The sequence below is a fragment of the Solea senegalensis genome, linkage group LG9 (assembly GCF_019176455.1).
Source record: "Solea senegalensis isolate Sse05_10M linkage group LG9, IFAPA_SoseM_1, whole genome shotgun sequence".
In the NCBI taxonomy this organism is placed as follows: domain Eukaryota; kingdom Metazoa; phylum Chordata; class Actinopteri; order Pleuronectiformes; family Soleidae; genus Solea; species Solea senegalensis.
Genome location: NC_058029.1, coordinates 23807724 through 23828905, shown reverse-complemented (window position 1 = coordinate 23828905; position 21182 = coordinate 23807724). Strand labels below are relative to the sequence as shown.

The window sequence follows — 21182 nt, the reverse complement described above, 5'->3', positions numbered from 1 at the left end:
AAAAAGCTAAGAATGGCTAGACCGTCACGAGCAGCCAGCTCGCATTGTTTAACTGTGATTGATCCCTTGTCGAGCTCCTGCTTCCCAGCACTCCAGCGAAGGCAAGTGCCCTGTTAAAGAAGCGATGCTTCATAATAAACCGACAGCACATGTTCTCCAAATGACGCATCAGCCTCTGAGAGAAAACCCGGAATATTGCCGAAACCAAACCGAGCTGTCCATCTAATGATGGTCCCTCTTCTTCGTCTTCTTCCTCTCTCTCTTTAGCCGTGTGTGCACGCGCATGTGTGGCCATCCTTCTACTCCAGTCAATCAATGAGCAGAGACAATTCCCCGAGTGACATTTACGGAGAAGAAAGAGAGCCATTTATCACTTTAGTTTTGGGATAATAAAAGAATGACTGAATGAGCCTGTGTGTGTGTGTGTGTGAGTAAGTGAGAGAGCAGGCAAGAGAGAGAGCTAAAGATGAAAAGAGGATTTCAAAAGCACATGAAAGAAGCAGGAGAAATGAGCGAGGGAAGAGGGAAATGAGTGATAAAAAGGCTACTTTGTGGAGAGGACGGAGAGTGTGAAATAGAACAAGTGAGGGGAGAAGAGGAGGCCGTGAGTAACAGTGAAAAGGAGAGCGCGAGAAAGAAGGGGTGAGGAGGGGGGGATGAGGGAAGAGGGGCCCGGGGTACCGAAAGAGAGAAGGCAGAGACAGAGGAGAGTGGGGTTATTAAAGGCTTTCAGTGCAGAGAGAAGGCGAAGGAGGAAGAGGGGGAAGAGTGACGGATACAACCGGAAAAGAGAAAGAGGGTGAAGACAGACGGAGACAGAGCGACGTAGATGTGCTGGGTTCATTCGGGGCGAGACCTCACATGGTCAGCATACTAAACACAAGACCCAGTGTCCTGACCTACATCCATGCAGTGACATACACATCCAACTGGGGAGGGAGGAACTTCACCTCCTGCCTCACTATACGTCCCCAAAACACACACACACACACACACACACACATATGCCTTACCCTTTAACTCCAGCTGGTCTCACAGTCTCCTCATAAGCCCCACACACACACATATGCCGGCTCTCACGCAGATTTGCCTTCACATGGCTTGTTTTTCACATACAACTGCACACACATGCCCAGGCATGAGCACAAATGTGAAGAGAATTTCTCTTCCAAGGTCAGATTTCCTCTTTTTTTCCATGTTACACCTCAGCAGGACGCTACGTCGGATTCCTGATCAGCCATTACCCGATGTGACCTTTACAGCTCCATCCATCAGCCACGGTCATGTGGCTGGGCCTCAGCCGCAGCACATCCACCAACCATTAGCATAACAAGCATCTTTCTTGAACATAACTCTTGATGTTCCTCCTCCCCATTGCTTTTCTTTCCTTTTTTTTCCATGCATGCACTCCGATTAGTCAACGTTAACTACGTTTCCCTTTTGTGAGGCAGCTCCCTCCATCACTTGCTACGTCCGCCAAACTCAGGTAGACTGATCCATGACCCTCAGAAAGCTGCACCCAGTCCTTAGCCCCCCCCCCTCCCCGCCTGACAGCAGCTTGATGGACAGGTGGAAGAGGAGGCACACGGCTGCCAGGAAGGGTCAGAAGACGGAGCGCCGTGAAAGACGCCGTTTAGCTTGGCGTGCATCATCTCTTTCTCAGGGACAGTTGTGGCAATGTACGTGGCACATGGCCATCAATCGCTTGCATACATGCAGGAGGAGGAGATATCCGACAAAGAGAAAAATTGTATTATGTAGGAAATATGGGCACGGTGATTTGTCGGAAGCCGGGTTTCACGGCCAGGAGAGAAACATGGCTCGGGGCACACTTCATCTTACAGAGCGAGCAAAGAGGGAAAAAAGCATCTATGTTGTTTATCTAAAGCCCACATCTAGTTACAATGGCTTGATTTGAAATATTCATATACATGTATGACAAGATCAGGCCCATTATGTTGCTCTCTCAGCGGGGCTTGGCTCAACGGACAGAATGGAAACCCATCAGTCAGTGTAAATTACGAGCACATGATGCATTACATAAGCATATAGATGGGCATGAAGAGGAGTATTATTGTGGCCTGATATCAATCATGGCAACGTGCCTTCAATAGTGTCATCAGCATGACAACATGCTATAGGCTATTTCAAGGATAAACCCACCATTATAATATTTCACAAAGCACATAACAATGGGGAAAACACATTAAGCTCCGTGTTGTGCGCATCATAAAGCATCATGTGGGTTATGTTTCACATGGATCTGTGAGTATACAAATGGCACTTCAATCATAATGCACTGTAAATCACACAGCACACAGGGGCAGCGGCTAATCATTATTCTCCCTGATCAATTCAAGCTACGTTCCAAACATATATCTACTATTATTAAACAAAACGACATCCTGAGATTAGGGATGAAACAAAAACAATATTCAGTTTTCAATAACAGGAAAGATTACGCTCCCTTAAACTTAAACTTAACTTTAATTTACTGAGTTACTGAGGCACAGGAGCACATGGTTGGTTCTACTGTGTGACTTTATTGCACATTCTTAAAGTGGATCACATCAGAGTGACGTTACTGCGCCTCCAGCTCACCCTCACCTGAACTGTGACATCATAAACAAAACCAGAAGGAGAAAGAACAACATCAACCTCCAAAAACAACACCACCGCTCAGTGATAGCGTGAACGTGCTTATTATTTATATCTTTTACTTCGCTCCCTCTTCCGATCGATCTTTCAAGTAACCCTGATGAACTGATGAAATGAAAAATATTGAGGCAAACTGTAGGATCTGCTACGTTCATGTGTGGCTAACGGCTCTGCTGACGGCCTGAAGACGGACGTGCGATGCAGCGCTGTGCCACAGATGATGCAGCGCTGCTAAAAATGAAAAAGACGAGGGAGAAAACCATGTTTTGCTTCTTGTATTATTCTATCAATGTCGGTCGGAGCCAAAGCCGACCAAAGCCAATTAAACACAGGTTTAAACAGAGTTTTTATTAAGTGAGAATTAACAGTTCAGTTATTAAAAGAGGTCAAAGATGCCACTACTGATGCAGAGGTGTCTTCTGTATTGAAACTATTTTCCATATTCACGCTACGTTAGATGAAGATAAACATTGTCTTCATTGTGTCAAATTAATAAACTTAAATAAATTATAGTTGTAGACGGCAGAAGCATAGAAGTAAAGGAGGCAGCTTTCAGCTTTAGTTTCACCCGACAGTTTCCGTCATATCTGGGGATCTTGACGCGTTTGCTGATATCCCATAATACACCGGTAAAGCCGATATTTGCCAATAATGATACTGTGCCGATAATAGTGTGCTTTGCTACATGTAAAAGCTTTGTTTGGTTTGATCCAGTTTTATTCCGTTTGAGGCTGATGATAGCCGATCACCTCGTGTGTTTGTGTTCGAATAAGTTAACATTTAGTCGAGCGCTTCAACCTGCAGATCTGAACAAAACAAAGCATTCCACAGTGATGCTCGAACAGTGCACAGTCTGTATATAATCAGGAGTATATGAGGCACATCTTTAAGTACAAATAAAAATAGTATGTTCATTGTACGGCTATTAAGGTGCACACCAATATGGAGAAGGCTATAGCCTGAGGCCATGATGGGGGGGGAGTACTGGAGCCAGAGCAGAGCAGAGTGGAGCAGGCAGGCCCTGTAGTGGTGGAGGACTAGACAGAAAGAGTCGACCCAGCGTGACTACCGCCTGCCTGAGCAGAGCAGCCTGCCTGCAATTAAGGTGGAATCAGGGAGAAATCTGCGCTGCCTTGATAATGAGCCTCGTCTGAATTATTAACGAGAGCTGTTCCCCCGGGACCCGGGCTCCCACTGAGCCCATCAACCCCCCCAACACATCCACACACACACACACACACACTTGCACTCATCCAGGGAAGAGAAATACAGTCAGAAACATGCACATAATCACACATTATGCACAGTGACGAGGGTGAGCAACAAGCGCGCCGCTACACACGCAGGCTGAGCTTTTCAGCGCTGCCAGAGAAAACACATTTTATCCGCATGCAGAGGTGAATATCCGTGGAGCCATTTGATGACAAAGTCAGAACAAAGTCACTTCAGTCACCGCTGTCCAAAACAGACTCTTCTCAGAACAACGCGGCCCGACCGAATTTGGAAAGAGAAAGGGGAAGAAGGCCTTGATGTGCTGCTCGTGCTGCCAGCAAACATGTGGAGTAACACGGCGCCTTTTCTTCACCACATTACATTACAGACGGCATTTCCACATACGCCAGCTCTGCGATGATGAGTCATTTGTTGCCTATTTGTTATTATGGAAAGTATTTATGGTCGTGGATGAAAAATGCTTTGTTCCGAGAACTGTTCCCTGACGCCGTAATATGACTTAGTTAGTCCGCTGAGAAAGAACTGTGAGGTCGGAACCCTATTACCCAGCTGAATGTAAGCACTGAATACACAGTGTTTCTATCAGGATTATACGGTAAAGCCTCTTTGACACCAGCATTAGAGTGTATACCTAGGATTTGTGAACCTGGGTGAACCCTTTAAAAAAAAAAAAGAAAAAAGAAAAGGTAATTACCATTCCGATAGCCAATGCTTTGGTCTGAACTGTGGCGTCACGTCAGCAGAGGAAGAGGAAAAACAAAAACAACACCACGCTGTCTTGACAATGTCACTCTTTTACTTCAGTCCCTCTTTCAACTGATCTTCCATTTGATCCAAATGATGAAATGAAAATCATGAGAGCCGTCGTAAACGGTACAGCTTTGCCAACGGCCAGGAGATGAAAACGTGTCATAGCAACACTGGAGACCGAGAAGAATCGAAGCTGAAGCTGCTAAAAACCTGCAGAGTCATTTGACCCAGGATGCCTTTGTTCTATAGCCCATTGAATACAGTTGTGAGTGTATTTGAGCAGTAATATAGTGGATTTCCCTTCCACCTTTATTAAACATGTGGGTGCAAGCACTTCACTGACCCCCAAAGCAGGAGAAGACCGCCGTGTTCGTTCCGTGCAACTTTTTAAAACACACTCAACCGCCGAGACTTCGAGCTAACGCAGACTCAGAGAGGAACACACACCACATTCTGTCCCTGCAGCTGTGAATGGTTTTGCCAAAAACTCCACGGGTGCTCACCAAACAGAGCCACGCCTTCCCGCGTGAGCCAATCGCCAGAGAGTCAAAGGCAGGTTTCAAAACAAATTAAACGGCAAAACAGCACCACAGAAAGTCGCTTCCGCTCTTTTCGGTCGGCCCCCTCCTCCTCTCCCAAAAAAAAAAAAATTGTTCACCCCACCCAAGAACAGAGTGTTCCTCCATGGGTGGTTCGAGGAGGCACAAGTGTGTTGTGTGTTTGCATGCAAATGCCTGACTCACAGGGAATAGTGGAAACCATCACCCTAAATACGCCAATGGGGAAATTAAAACAATTTCTATGTTCTTCTTCTTCTTCTTCTTCAGAAGACGAGGATCAATTAATATTCTGAGAAATGTCATCACGTGCCTGTTCAAAAAAACCATCAGAATGCAGAACCATGGGTAACGGGCGTGCTTAGAAAACGCTTCATCGGAAGTTCAGCTCGGCTGAGAAGAACAACCAAATTAGTTCAACCCCGTCGAACTGGGATCCTGACGGTCTCATCTCCTCGTATTCTGCTCCAAAAGACCCAGTAGCTCGGAGTCTGGGAGTTGAGCTCGGGGGGGGGAGAATCCAGCATTGTTATCCTATTATCTCTGAGATAATGTGAGATATGAGCTTTCTCTCAGATGCTTAAGAAAGTCGACATCACTGGCAGGAGATTACTAAAGCTCAAAGTCCTGATGCTATAGCTGCCGCGAGAAAGACTCCTTACCTCATTTGGCCCTTGTGAAAATAAATTCACTGGGACAGAAGAATGTATAGAATGTCTAATGGATAGAAACCCGGGTGGGGAAATGATGAGGGGATAACATGGGCGTCTGCGCAATGGAGTAATATCAAAGACCAAATGATACGGTTTCTTTCGTATTACTGCCTCCTGATAGCTGTCTCACATATTTGAATGCATGCCCATGCTTTGGTAATTTGCATGTACATTAATCATTTTCGGTGAGAAATGAACTGTCATGGCTGCCTGAAGGCTGCAGGCAGAAAAGGCGGTGAGAACGAGCTTCTTGGCATCAGATACCCAGCTCAACCTGAATATACTGCCTGAACCCAACCTGGCTCCGGCTGCCGAGAGCCAAGGGGAGATGTAAGGTGCTCATAATCCCACACCATAAATCTGTCCAGCATGCATCATATGCTCTCATTTTGGGGAGTGTGTGAGCAGCGAGTGTGTGTGCATGTGTGTGTGTCAGTCGCACTCTCAAATTACTCTGCTCCCCTGAGCCAAGACGAAGGATAAAATATGAATCAGCTGAAGTCTAGGACCGTTTCCAGTCTCTCCAGACTCCAACCATCACTGAGTGACACAAGAATGCATTTGTACACACGCACACACACACACACACACACACACACACACACACACACACAAACACCGGGGAAGTTTCAAGTCTCTTCACTTCATGCTAAGCTTCTGACAAACCCACTCTTTGCAGCACATTTGACATTCATATCCCTCATATTTGCCAAGTGCCTCTCTGCTGCAGCTGCCGGAGCCCATAGTGACAGGATTATGAGACTCCATCTCTTCAACAATCAGTCAATTAGACAAAGTGATGTGATCCAGCTCTATTTCACATACTGCTGTGCTATGTGTCTCTACAGATAAGACTATACAGCATATACTATTTTACATACAGTCATTTTTCTGTCACAAAAACACAGTATTGTGCTAGTCTGGAGAAGAAAAGAAGAAAAAGAGACTGTTCAAATGTATGTAAAGAAGTTTGTCCAAATGAAATCATACTAAATTAAATTTGTCAAAGCTGGTTGGGAGTTGAATTACTATTGCATTTATACGCTCAACTAGACCCAAACTGGGCACGGTGCCCTGCACATGTTCCACAGCTTTAATCTGAAAATAACTGAAGAAGCTGCTACACGGAGAAAAACATGGGCACAGACTCTTAAGAAGAGCAAATACTTTGCTTTGTCAGCTTCAAGAATTAAATATTTTGAAGTCAATGGCATTTTGTTTTGTAAAAACTGTAAAAAAATGTCTGATGCTGACGAGCTGGAAGGGAGCGCGTCACCACCATTCCCCACTAGTGTTTGTATACTGGGACAAAAACAGAGGTACAATTAAATGGTAAAGTCAAAATGTTTTTTTTTTAGCTCCATCTTTTCTGCTTTGTGGGATTTCTGCCACTGGCAGGCGCCCCTTGACCTATTGCCCTGCTGGCCCTGTGTAAGATCTCTATACTTACAGACACCTCATAAATAACACTCCAGTCTCGTTGGATTAAACTGTCTAAGTGATTGCGTGGCTGGCACCCGTGGCAGCCCGCTGTGCGATGCCCTGGCCTCTGCCTGACCCGAGTGCCGGAGAAATACTGTGAACACTCGTCCTGCACAATCTGGGAAACATATCTGATTGTTTTTTGTGTGAGAGTGTCACGTTTCAGTTCAATATTCACTTTGTTATAGATTTTAAAAAAAACGTGCTGTGCTTCTAGTTGAACTGCTATTACTAATACAACTATTATTGGTTTAATTGCAAGAGACTTTGCAATTTGGAAACTGCAGTTTTAGTTTGAAAATGAGCCATTGTTCACCCCGAGTGAGCATATAGTATAGTTATGTCAGGCAGAGACAGACGTGAAGCCCCTCCCCTTCCCAAAAAAGAAGCTTAACAATGTCATTATCTGACCCTCCTTGAAGTTTGTGAACTCCAGGGCGCCTGCAGCACAATCCTGACACCAAGTTCCTTTTAAAACCCCCACCATTAGAGGCATTATGAAGTCAAGAGCGAGACTGCACACAATGCTCCCAATAGTGACACGCTGTCAGACCAATCAGCAGCCCAAACACACACATGCCTATAGGAGCAGACAGCCCCTCCCCCCCCCCCACCCCCACCACCCCCGCTGCCCTGGCCCACCCACAAAAGACACACATGCGACGCGACCAGTCCTGTTGGTGTTCTGTTCCAAATGACATGTGCTCCTCCTGTGCCACTGTGGACTTCCTTGAAAACAAAGACTGATTTAGTGTCCACTAGTCTATATATACACCCTAGTTTCACAGTGTTAACAAGTACACAAGGGTTAACAAGTACACAAGTCCATATGTAAAATCCTCCAGTAAGGATCTGATTAAGAAGCCATGACCTCAGAATACTGTAGCCTTCCTAGAACCGAGAAGTCATTAGGTATTTATAGGAGCTTAATGGGACTGTCTAGGTGCACTGGCTGTCTAGGACCCATCATCAAACCAGCATCTGCTTTTCAAGTTTATTTTCCTCACTGTTGCCATGTCGCAGGTTCCGTTGCTTGTAGCTGGTCATCCCTCCTCCCGCCCGCTAACCCCCTCAAACCAATCCTAAACAAGCGAAAGCACCTCATTTCATTTTATTTCATCAGCGCCGTATACCAACAATCCTTTTATCTTTTTTTCCCGTCCTTTCCTCGGCCATGAGAGGAGAAAAAAAAAAGCAGACTGTTTTGCATCAAGTGCTTTCTTTTCTCGTGATGGCGCTGTGGACGGAAATGAAAATGTAGCGTGAGATACAAGCGGTGTTTTCCAACTCACGTGTTCTGCTATCAAATTTAATTGTCTGATACGTCTGCAGAATGACGCGCGAGAGTGCACCTGCTTTGCATATGCATGAGTGTGTGTGTGTGTGTGTATGGACCCAGGGTTCACGGAAAATCTTGGCCCTGTGACCTCACATTAACCTCATCATATTCACAGGCTGACTTTACATGCGATCCTGCCGCTCGTCTCTCATGAAACAGAATTCGGCCTTTAGATTCACGATTGCCTTTAATGCAACCATTTGCAGCGACACTTGTGTTCTGTGATTGTTAAAAAGAAAAACAGGAAGACACAGATTTGTGGATGCCTCGCTCCAGGCTAAAGATATTCAACAAAGTTCCATTAAGTTTTCAAAAGCCCGGAGCCGAGCTCGCTTAAAATTTCAACAAATGTTCTGATGTAAATGCACTGCCTGACCAAAACAAAAATCACATACTCATACACATACTAATATTTAGCTTATCATACAAGCCTGTGGGCTGCAGATCAAGGTTCAGTACATATATGTTATATGCCCAAAAGATGAGGTCACCTGACCAGGCGTTTTCAGGCATATTCCAAGTCGACAATGCAAAGATTCATCCGGCTCATATAGTGAAAGATTTGTTCAGGGAGCATGAGTCATCATTTTCACATATGCATCGGCCATCACAGTCCAGACCGTCACTGCAGTGAGAATCTTTGGGATGTTTTGGAGAAGACTCAACACCGCGCGCCAACTTTTCAGAACAACACTATGGCCAGTGTGTGCGGTTATGAAGCTAAAGGCAGTTCTATGCTACAGTCACAGGTCACCGCATCAAAAACCAAGGTTCTCCTTGCATGAACGCTGCAGAGAGACAATATCTCCAACAGCTGTTGGTGCACTTGTTGTCAGTAAGCTTCACATGTGACTTTTAAGTGTATGTTTACATTGCCACTCTGGCTAAAACCAGGTCAGCCCTGCTACCGACATTATGACTGCCTGCTTTAAACGACTTACCTAATCCCCCATCATTACCTGGAATGGGCCCCATGTCTCGCCTGTGGCCTGAAATAGCCCAGGACCTCAGATTGCCACTGTCAAACCCCCTAATTTGCAGTTTCATAAATAGCAGACTGGGACTTTGGCGCTACAGAAAAAGGAGGCCCAGTGGTTGGGAGACTCCTGCGAGTGCAGCGCTAATGACAGCCGCGCGTCTACCTGGAGACACACCTTAGCGAAGTCGAGTTTAATGGGACAGGCTTAAGGTGTCAGTCAGGTGCTCGTGATTATGTGTGAGGCCACGAGAGGAGACGGTGGGTGGTGGCAGAGTTTATGTGTTTATGTGTTATGCAACGGCGACACAACAAGTTTTGACAGAAGGGCGACTGCGTGTTGTTGCACACACGCACATTACTTTGTGCCTTTGACTGTATTTGGTGATATATAAGACGCGCCTACTCTAAATAGCTGTGGACAAGAGGAATCACAAAACGATGCCATCATTCCCCCTGGACATATTTTATGATAAATATAGCACACGGCATTAACGGTCTGTTCGGTGATCAGGTTATGGTCCGTGTGACCTCCTCTCTAAATCCTGTCTCGCTTTAGTGAAAAGATAAAAAACAGATGCTGCTGCAGCTGCATGCACTTTCTTTACCTTCCCATGCATTCCCATGGAAATCACAAGCAAACTCAACGTCTCGTCTCAAAGTCTCCGCTCAGCAGAGGTGCGGGATAAGGACAAGCTCTGCTGCGCGGCTGATCCCTCTGCCCCCTTCACCCTGTCCTCAGATGGCCAGAATGAATGGCTCCATATAGGAGGAGAGGCTGCTTGTGCTGCTGAAAACATGGGCAGATGTCCAGGAGGTTACTCTAGGCTCGCAGCCAGACAGGCAGTGGTGGTAGTGGTGGTGGACTGTGGTCAGTTGTGAAAAACCCCCCTCTGAATATTTACATTGTGGACAGCTGAGTTGTGATCATCTCCAACAAGTGTCCCTCTGTTGATTCCGGGAGGTTATGGAAGAAAATGTGCACTGTGTTTTCACGTAATAATGTGATATGTAAGGATTTGTCTAAACATCAGTAGTTTGGACCACTATCACACTCATATACAGCTCATCCTTCATAACATGGACATTAATTAATGTAATATTTGGGAAAAGGAGTCTAGCTTTAGTGAACAGGTGTACTTTGAGGTGTATTTGGGGGGGAAGAGGGCATGATGGATCACTGGTTGGAGACATGAATCACTGAGTGTTTTCAGGTTGCTCTGGAACAGTTTAGTTCCATTTTTCCTCAGTAGATATGAAGAAAAAGAGTATGATTAACCAGTGTGGTTAGCGTCCTGCTGCTGGTGAATCATGGACACTACATGATGTCCGTCACGAGCGGGAACTATAACATACACAGAGCAGGAGACTCCACTCCACAGTCTATTACAGTGTGTCATCTCTGATCTTTCACAATGACTGGCTGTAGTAATGAACTATAAGACAAGATAAGGCTTGTCACCATTCATGCGTAACCGACACGGAATCCCACGGCAGCATGTGTGTGGAACAAGGAGGTGGAATAATCCTGAATGACTAATAATGATTAATAATATGAGAGTTTAATGTTGGGTATTTCAGATGTTAAAGCTCCATCCTTCTGCTTTCACTCCTTACCTTCCAGCCAGCTGAGCTATTACTGTCGCCCTTATCCTTGAAATAGGGCACATAACGGACCATCCAGTCGTAAATCTGTGACAGCGTCAGTCTCTTCTCCGGTGTGCTCTCAATGGCGCGGGTAATGAGATCCGCGTACGACAGGTTCCCCCACGCGTTCCGCCGCGAGGATTTGGCTTTGCGCAGCGGTCCGGTTGCGTCGAGGACCGCCGCGCCAGCCAGGCATGAGTGCGTCGCGCCCGTGGGTGCCGGGGCGCCGGCTGGATGCTTCATCTCTCCCGGCGTTCCGCCCACGAGCCCCGCCGCCCTGCACGCCGGGACGTCCTCCGGTTCCACCTTGATGTTGGCCACCGGGAGACCCCCGCTGACCTCGTGTCCGCCGGGGAAATCCTCCGGGCACGGCAGCGGCCAGGTGCACGAGCGAGGCCGGCTCTGCGGCTCGAAATCCGAATCAACCTGATGAGCGTCCAGTTCGTCGTCCTCCATCATCAGCATTTAGTTGGAATGGAGTAAATCAAAGGAGAAAAAGCAAAAAAAAAGAGGGGAAATACCTCCACGATCCCGCTTCTTCACTGCCCTTAAATGTCACTTCACGTTGAAAATGTCTTGTGATACAGCTTCTCTATATTAATATGCAGTCCGAATCAATGAGAGGATGTTCAACAGATCATGGTGGATTAAAAAAAAAGAAAATAAATCACAGCTTCCCGTGGAGAGATAAGAGAAGTAGTAAAAGTAATAATAATTTTTCCTCCATTTTAAAGAGAAAAAAAAAGGATCAAGTATCAATGCTGATTTCTTATTTCACAGTCCACATCCGCTCCACACATGCACAGTCTCAGAGCCAGTCATGGGGGCTCCTCAATTCAATTCACTCTCAGCAACAGATGATATTTCAGATAAAGAGCATATTTGCAGGGAAGCCGTCGATAAATCCTCCAGGAGACAACAACAGGGGGAAAATGGGGAGAGAGATGAGGAAGAGGAGGAGGAGGAAAAAAATCAGCAAGGCTGCGTAAAGACAGCAGCCACTGAGGCGATAATACGTTATTACCGTGAATTATTCAATCTTCCAGTGTGCGCGGATTTACGCTGGCAGCGGCACATTCAAGTCCATTCAGCCTGAACAGCACCCAACTGTCTGCAATTATAATGGAGAGGCGCGCGCATGTGACCAACCCATAAATTCCCAGTCTGGGGAAAAAAAAAAAAGAAAATGTAAAGAAAAAAGAAATAGTCCAGTGAATCAAATCTGGGAATGACAATAATCTGGGTTCTTTTCTCCCCTCTCTCTCTCTCTCTCTGTCCCTCTTTTTTAAAATCACACCTCCTCTGTCTTGCTCTCCTCTTCTATATCCTCCCTCTCTCTGATCCCACACATGTTCTCATTTGCTTACAACTCGCTCCGTCGATGTGAAGTGAGGATGACGCGCCGGCGCTGGAGTGAAGATGCTGCCAATTGGAGTGCGCTCGCGAAATCAATACTCTCTGAACGTGATTACAGCCAAATCCCGAACTCTCTCTCTCTCTCTCTCTCTCTCTCTCGACTCCCAATCTCTCTCCACCATCACTGTCATTGGCGCAAAAAAATCTTAATCCAAATTAAGATTGACCTTTCATGTGACCGGAGCGCGCATCTATGCGCGCCACAGCCTCGGCAATAAAACAAAAACCATGTGGTGAAATTCACGCACGAGATCAGAGAGGATTCCTGCACAGTCTCGTGTCGTGAGGGCACGCACGCGGGCTTCTCATAAAGAAAGAAATAACAGCGGTGTGTGTGTGATGATCCGCCTTTGTGCGTGATAAATTGGCCGCGTGCACGCGCGGCATCCACATGTCCTCCATGTGGAAAAGTGTATTATAGTGTGCTGATTGTTTTATATGCGGGGGTCACACCTGCACACAGTCATTGTTATATTCTACAACGATTAGATTGATTTAGTGCAGATTAAGATAGATTATAGGTAACCCTAGATGTTTAATCTGGCCCCATAGTCCAACCAAAAGTGAGGAGAAATGAGACACTTGGACGTTCTCATCTCAACACACGCACATACATGCCCACGGTCAGACCAGCGTGTACAGTTCCACCCACACTGACCTAAAGAGGAGGATCCCCAAAAAAGTAATCCCACACCGCCCCCTTCTCGGGCAGACAGGTGCTCTGCTCCTATTGGCTGTTACATTTCTCATGTAAACTGTAAAAATAAAAGTCCAACTGTGCGTCATGATATCGCAACAATGATATTTGTGACAAAATTTATACATAATTTCAAATTAAATGTGTTTGTTCTGAAAAATAAGTGACACGAAATCAATGTAGTGTCACATGAGGACATGAGTGCTTTAAGGTGATATTTGGGGTATTTGAAATGAGGTAAGTAAAACAGATATTAGCCACCTAACAAAAGGCTTACCTAATGATATCTACACCTGCCTGAGTCTATAATATTTTAAGAATATTTCTGCTGTTTAATATCACCACTCTTGCTCACTCTTTCATGCTAGATGAAAAACAGAACAAAGGACTTTAAACACAGAAGTCACAAAATAACACGTTTGAACACACTGATGGAAACAACTAGAATTCCCGTGTACTGTGGTGGAAATGGTTGATTCCTCAATGGAATTTGGTGCAGGGGAGGGACTTGGTTCTCAAAGAGATGTAAATCTCAGTTTTCAAACTGACATGATTGATTAGCAATGGGATAGAGTGATGAGCATATACTTAAGATATCGTAGACTTAAGCAGGTGGAGATTTCTGTAAGGCTTTTCTTTGTGTTCACACGGGCTGCCATGTTTTCAGAGAGAGCGAGCGTCCATGAATCACGTTCAAAACCTGCAAAAAACTATGCCTGTAGAGTACTCATCTGGTTTGGCAGCTTCACACTGAACCTCACCTTTTCACCTGTCTGTGTCTATCCAGTGACGTTTTGCACAGCAGCCATGTGCATATGAAAGCTCATATTTTCATGTGCACATTTGCACCTGTTGTGTAGATGGATGCTAAGAGTGTGGAGGCTATTATTTATTCATGGACTTTTAACAGACAGTTCTACATTTGCACGCTCTGGCGCAGCAACAGTTTCTGATCATATCGTATGCAGCCACTGCATGCGAGCATTTTAATAGCATGAGGGTAATCAGTATGACCTGTGGGGGCATGTTGCTGTGATTGTGTCGAAGTCAAAAGCACTCCACGGCTGAAAAAAAGAAACTGTCCATCGACACAGAGGCGTACATGCAGTGAGCCGAAACTGTAAATGGTTGAAGTGAGCTCCGTGGTGTAAGGTGGAACCCCACCCTTTGCATGCAAAGTGCGTGTGTGTGTGTGTGTGGACCGAAGCTGTACTTAAATGTTGCACAACATGGCCACCCTGTGCACTCAGACATGACTGATGTTGAGAAATTTGTGTCAAAAATAGCCCACTTTTAAATGTGGGAGGATGTGTCATCGTGTGTCATGCCAGTGACTTAACGCGCGGGGCATCGGTGGGATCTCAAATGCCCTGTTGCTAATAGTTTGCATATGCAGAAAGGCTACAAACCCTATTGCACCTACAAATTTGAGCAAAGGGTAATTACTATATTTTCAAATTATGTGGCGAGACTAACAATCAGGCCAATGCTGCAGACAGATGAGCCTTTCATATGCTCCAGTCTCAAACACGAGGTTCTTGTTGCAGTGCTTGTTCACAAATAAAACTCCCCGAGAACCATAATTTTTGTGACACTTGAGATTACATAATGTGTCTTGATTACACATATAGTGAACGAGAAGTAATTGTGAACATCAGGAAGACAAATGACCCGATGCAGAGGCTCACAGCAGGGCTGAATCTCCAGAGAGGCAATTTTCTATAGGCTCTGAGGAAGAGCAGAAGACTTGCATACAGTTAGGAAAAGGGCCAGGCAGCACGATTTAGCAAACGACGTATGTTTTTCGGCCCTTTCCAGGCTGATTGCTACACTGTCCACATACCAGACATACCAGAGGCAGCGTGGCTAGCTTCAGGCTCTGGCTGATCCCAGAACAGAATATTCTGCAGAGCAGAATAATCATCTTAAGCAGCCACAAGCAAGGAAGAGCACCACATCAACAACAAGGCAGAGCTTTGTGCTCGTCAGTTTGCACCCCAAAAGGAGTCTCTGGAATTTCATTCACATAAGGGACAAATTTCTCCTGCCAGGCGAGCCCTGCATCTTAAGACGTCCCTTGCAAAACCTCATGATGTCGTGCAATTCATCCCTGCATCCCCTCATCTCCCCCCCCCTCGTGGGATTAAGGAAATAAAGAGGAAGCTGAAGAACACCCTTGGGAGATCGATGCCTGTCTGGGAAAACACCTCCCCTGGTTCTCCACCCCTCTCGGCAAACAACCCACACACTCTAACAAGCATATGGGCTCCCAATGACACAGGAAGGAGAGGGCTCCAATCCAAGTATTGGGAATGTTTTCTGAGTGGGCGAAGACAGAGTTTACCCCTCGTGGCACTGAGCCCAAAGCAGAGTAACTTTAAGATTTCCTGCCCCGAGCAAGAGCCAGATTCTGGTGGCATCTCGGCATCTTCACGCTGCCAACATTATTTTCAGTCGTGGCAAAGACAGTCGCTGCCAAGAGTTTTCATTTAGGCCACGTTTGTGGAATTGAAAAATAAAGGAATAAGCAGGTAATGGCTCCTATCCTAATTTCAGAGGTCTAGCAAAAATATGATTAACTTACACCGTCTGTTTTGGTCAGTTAATTATATTTAACAGTTAAAGACCCAGAACAACCAAATGGCCCAGAGGAAAATCAGTGAGCAGTCTTTCATGCCTAAAAGTGCAGCGTGCTAAATTGTGGGATAATGAATTGATGATGTCAAAGATGGTTAAAGACAGTAGGGCTGAGTGGACAGTGCAAACACATAAAAACACCAGTGCAAGTGAGATGTTAATCATTGCTTCCAACATGCGTCTACAGGGCCAGCACAAGCGTTTATGGGGCCCTAAGCAGAATTGGATTTTGGGCCCCCCTACCTAGAGTAGCCGGTGCTTGAATATTATTGATACAAATAACACAATATAATAATGTTATTTATGCCAATCCGGTGTCACTGTGGTGATACTGAACTTGTAAACCAGTTTAATGACTTTGGTTTTTGAAACTCAGAATAGATGTGCAAATGTGCACTAAATGAACTCCAAATAACATATTATTTAGATTATTTAGATGTGTCTAGAATATAATAATAAATTAAATGTTTGTAGCTTTTCATTCACGAGTTGCATAATTGAATAATTGCTGCTTGCCTTTGAATTTTATATGAATTTAAATGCAGTACTGTATCTGTGGTTAATGGGCTGTTTGTTAGTCAGGGTTCATCCTCTTGTTCCAAAATAAAATTCATGCACTTTCATGGTCCATTCCCACAATTTTAATGTACATGAATGATTCTTTTAATCCATTCATTTACAATAAAAGAGATGTTTTATGCTATAGACAACCAACACTAGATTCAGGTGGAGCATTTAGACTTTTATTCTTTTATTCCTCCATGTAATAGGCAAAATATTCAGTCAATTCAGCGTTTGTTGTAAAACAAATTCCAGTCGCTATTTAAAGCGCTTTACTCAAAACCCAAGCACTTTTATTCAAACTTTAAAGTTCAATCATTTCAGGCGCCTGTGTGAACCCTGCTGAGTGAAACAATTTGATGATGTTCTCTTCACCACTGGCTGCATGTTTTCGTTTTGATCAGCCATTTCCTAGACAAGCCCATCGATAAGTGATGAGGATACATAAAAAAAAATCTTCATCACTCTGAATAAAGATCCCACAATAGAAATGAAACAAGTTCGATGCCTCTTATGAAACCTGATTTTCTTTGCATACATGTGTTGAGAAAAGGCATCACTCTGGTCTCAGTTTCATCAAATAAACCACGCAGCTTATCACATTGCCTCTGGCGACAAGCTGAAGCTCCTCACTTGTGCGAGTCAGTCGGTTGGCTACAACCACAATAGTGGAGCAGGCCTGATGCCAAGATGGTGATTAGCCTAGCTATGCCTCTGTTCTTTAGGCAATGTGGAGTGGAGGTGCAGTGGGAGTCCAGCTCATCACCAAAGAGCACTGTGCTAAAGACAAGTTTAAGTGGAAGAAAGTCAGCAGACTGTAGTGTAGCCATGCCGGACACATAAAGCCTTGGGCAAGAAGGCATCTGCCTCTTTAATACATAATTCACTCAGAGCAGAAACATCATGCTTCAGTCCTGAGGGCCGGTAGTCTGCTTCTCGTTGTTGGAACATAAAACTGTCTCCATCAGATTATCTGCTCTCATTGACTTTAAAAGAAAACAAATCCATTCCTTGAGCGAGACACACCGCACCGCGTCGTGAAAATGTTCCTCGGGTTCTCCAGGTGCGGCGAATGTATGTGGAAGCAATGTCATCGCACCTTTCCACCTCGGTGAGCTCGTCCTCATCAGCCTTGACGTGCAGGTAGGTCAACGTGGAGAGACAGCCATCTGCCCCCCCGAGCTCTCCCTTCACACGCACACGCGACACGGTCGCTTTACATCACTACCCCCACCCCCCCACCCCGCAAATGCATCTTCCTGTAGCAGTATTATTAGAAGCACTCATGACAGATTGCCAACATTATTACCATAACTGACAGGATGTGCATTAGTTACTTCAGTCACCGCAGCAGATTGGCCTTAATGTCGACACACTAGTATACACACACACACACATACATGTATATATATATATATATATATATATATAACCTGGGGGAGAGCTGTAGTGCTTTTACACACAATAGTCCCAGCTCAAGTTCCCATGAAAGAGGCACTAATGGGTTAACAGTAGAAATGAGAGGGGAAGAGAAGGAAAATCAATGCTTTTGTTGAAGGGGAAGAAAGAAAGGCTTTCACAGGTCTATGTATCATTAAGCAATTGAGAAAGCTAATTAGAGTGGGGGGAAAAGATGTGCAGATCTCACAACTAATTATTTCCATGGCAACCACAGCTCCTGTACATGATCTGAGGTAGCATTCAGAACAGCCTCTGTCCAGACAGTTACGGGAAGAGCAAGAGAGACCCCTAGTGGGATGAAACCAAAGTGTTCGTAGGTTGCAAGTCCAATGCTCAAAGATGAAAAGGGACTTACTGCAGTAATGCAGTAATTATTACTATATAACTATATTATTATTATTGTTATTATTAATTATTGGAACACAGCACTGTCTGTCACCAGTTTAAAACATAAAAAACTCACCTTCACAGAAAACAGGCTGCCATTATGGCCATAGGGACAAACTAAATGTGGCTCACCTTATAAGATGTACGACTGCGCAAGTCTAATGAAAATTTTTTGTTGCTTTATCTTACCATTACAGTTACATTTCTAATCAGATTCGGCTGTTACGTAAGTCGTTCACTCCCCAGACCAAAGTGCATAGAGAAAACCAGCAGTTTAACAACATAGCACACAGGAGTTGACGATCCCCCGTTGCCTAGATGAGGTCAAAGGTTCAAATGTGTTTTTTGTGACATCTCTGTTTAAAATACAGGGACTGAACATCCATCCATCCATCCATCCTCTACCACTTTATCCTCCACAGGTGGATTCTCTTGATATTGGAGATTTAAGGAAGCATGGATTTTTGTCAGATGAGCCCTTTGGCAAGAGGCTAAAATAAGTTTGCTTGGCCAAAAAGAAGAAGTTAATCTTGTGATAAAAAAATCTACGCAGTTCAAATGGGTTTGTGTTAACGCCGTTAGTAACGCGTTAAAATGACAGCACTAGTTAATACCTCACGCTACCACTCTTTAAAAATCCTAAAGTTTCCCTTTAATAACATGGACTAAAGCTCATCCTCCATATGCTTTGACCTTTCTGCAGTGTAATTAGTCTGCCATGTCAGAATTTCTATGACCATGCTCTGCTGGAAACATGGAGAGTAGTTATGTTCTGGAGGAATGACATATTTTCTAGCTTGTATAACAAATGGACCAGAGGTGTTAGAGTTATACAGTATTTAATTTTAGTATAAAAAAAAAGGGACCAATGATGTAAAGAAAAATGAGAAACAAAGAAACTTGTCCATGGTAGAAAAGGAAGAGTCCACCCAAAACGTCAATGTCTCTGCTTGCTTGGGTCGATCTTCTCCAAATGAACCAGGGGTTTGAGTTGCTCAGCAAAGCTGCGCATGTCCTCCGAGACTGTGTCCTGACCAGCGGGAGCCAACACGCTCAGCTCCACCAAGTACGACAGTGACAGACGCTCCGTGTTCTCCGTATTACCTGGTACCAGAATGCGTGAGAGCTTGCTAACCACAACTTTCATTACACCTTTCCGGAATATGTGGCCATTTGCCACAAACTCATGGTCCATGCGGAAGCCCATCTCATTTAGGAACTCTGGCAGGCTGTGAGATGCAGCCACATCAACACAGTTGCGTACCAAGGCATGGCGGCTCTTGTCTCCCACTTCAGGTTGGCCCAGGTAGCGTAGGTGCCACGGAGCCGTAGGGTGAGAGAGGGAGCGTCGGGCACGGAGAATGAAGGGGTTACCCTGCTGGCCTTTCAGAAGATAAACCAGTTCATGATCTGTGAAGCTCTCGGGTTCCATGTTGTCACAAAGACCTCGGAGGCGATGTAGGAGACTTTCCAGAGCCTGATCTAAGACACTGCCTGAAGAGTTAAAAGGGAAGAGAGACGTTTTGTGACTTATGTGTCAGCACCTCAATCAATCAAACAACCTGAACTTTAAGACCCATCATTTTTTATTTTATTCTTTTAAATATACCAGTTTATTATATAATGTCAAGATTGTGTTTCTTTGTTTCTCAGTTTCTGACTTATCTCACCTTGCAACAGATACTCCATCATATTGATCGTTCCACCAGTGACTGGCATCACAGTGACAGGAGGGGCCTCCATCTTTACCCAAACACTTTTCAATCTGAAATATGAAAACATTGTTTCACCAGTGGAATTAACACAAATAAACATGCCAATACAAACTGAACAGTTCTACTAACGTTTGGACTACATTAGTTCTAAATTAAATCATTTACTCAGCCTTCTTTTATATCACATAGGTTGAAATAACAACACACTCTTGAGCTGGATACTTGATATAAATGTTGGTCTTTTCCACTTTTATAGCAAAATTGTCACTAATAGAGAGAGTAAGCTATATGTAGTGAGTTAGCAATAACGCTTCATGCAGTTTGCTTCATTAACCGTGTACAAGGCAGATGAGGAACCCCGAGATGGGTGGCGAGTTCGTCCTCTTCGGCAACGCCTCCTCAGTAAAGGCCGGGGATGCAGTAGGCCTCGCCGGAGGTACTTCCAGTCAACACACGGTTAGCTACTAGCTAAGTTAGCTTCTTCAGTTCAAGTCACCGTGCTCAGCATTTCACCGTTGAATAAACAGATTCTGCTGACAAATATATGTCAGTGACACCAGAGAGATGGTTGGAATAGAATAAGCAGCGTCTGTTTGTAATTAATTAATTAGAAATCGGAGAAAGAGAATAGTTAGCGAGATGATTTAATGATGAATGAAAGCCGTTTGTCTTCTTCCTCGGGTTTGTTTCGCTGAGGCCGGCATGGCGCACTAGAGCCACCTTCAGGACGCAGGTAAGCATTGCAACTTTTAAATATGAACCCAGTTTACCTCCTCCACACAAAACAGTTGTAACCAAAGTCAAAAATATATGCATATAATCTTTATTATAACTATGCTGGACACCCATACATACTACTACAAAGATCATAGTTTACAAGCTGGTGATTTGTTTTGTAGCATCACCAGTAATTGATAACAAATGATAAAGAAGGACATTTTACAACAGTAACA

General features: G+C 44.7%; 2 protein-coding genes across 3 annotated transcripts in view; both read right to left on the bottom strand.

Moving 5' to 3' along the window:
* The window catches only part of LOC122774824 (forkhead box protein O3-like), a 36739-nt gene extending 24452 nt beyond the window's left edge, over positions 1-12287 (bottom strand). The window contains exon 1 of the mRNA XM_044034363.1: positions 11326-12287. Within this exon, the coding sequence (XP_043890298.1) occupies positions 11326-11820 (495 nt within the window). The 5' untranslated portion in view covers positions 11821-12287. The remainder of the gene's footprint in view (positions 1-11325) is intronic.
* Positions 12288-18539: 6252 nt separating this feature from the next.
* Positions 18540-20937, bottom strand: med18 (mediator of RNA polymerase II transcription, subunit 18 homolog (yeast)). 2 transcript variants are annotated; one of them, XM_044033364.1, is made up of 3 exons: positions 20564-20937; positions 20185-20279; positions 18540-20008 (listed from the first exon to the last, which is right to left on the bottom strand). In XM_044033364.1, the coding sequence occupies exons 2-3, from the start codon at positions 20255-20257 to the stop codon at positions 19452-19454; spliced, it is 630 nt and encodes a 209-aa protein (XP_043889299.1). In that variant the 5' UTR covers positions 20258-20279; positions 20564-20937; the 3' UTR covers positions 18540-19451. The 2 variants fall into 2 exon arrangements, with proteins under 2 accessions (XP_043889299.1, XP_043889298.1); XM_044033363.1 differs by having other exon boundaries at positions 20185-20937.
* Between the last annotated feature and the right edge of the window lie 245 nt (positions 20938-21182).

Coding starts and splice junctions, on each gene's coding strand:
- med18 (XM_044033363.1), bottom strand. CDS start 20,329: ATGTTTATTTGTGTTAATTCCACTGGTGAAACAATGTTTTCATATTTC. Junction 20,009..20,184: donor GATGGAGTATCTGTTGCAAG/GTGAGATAAGTC, acceptor TTAACTCTTCAG/GCAGTGTCTTAGATCAGGCT.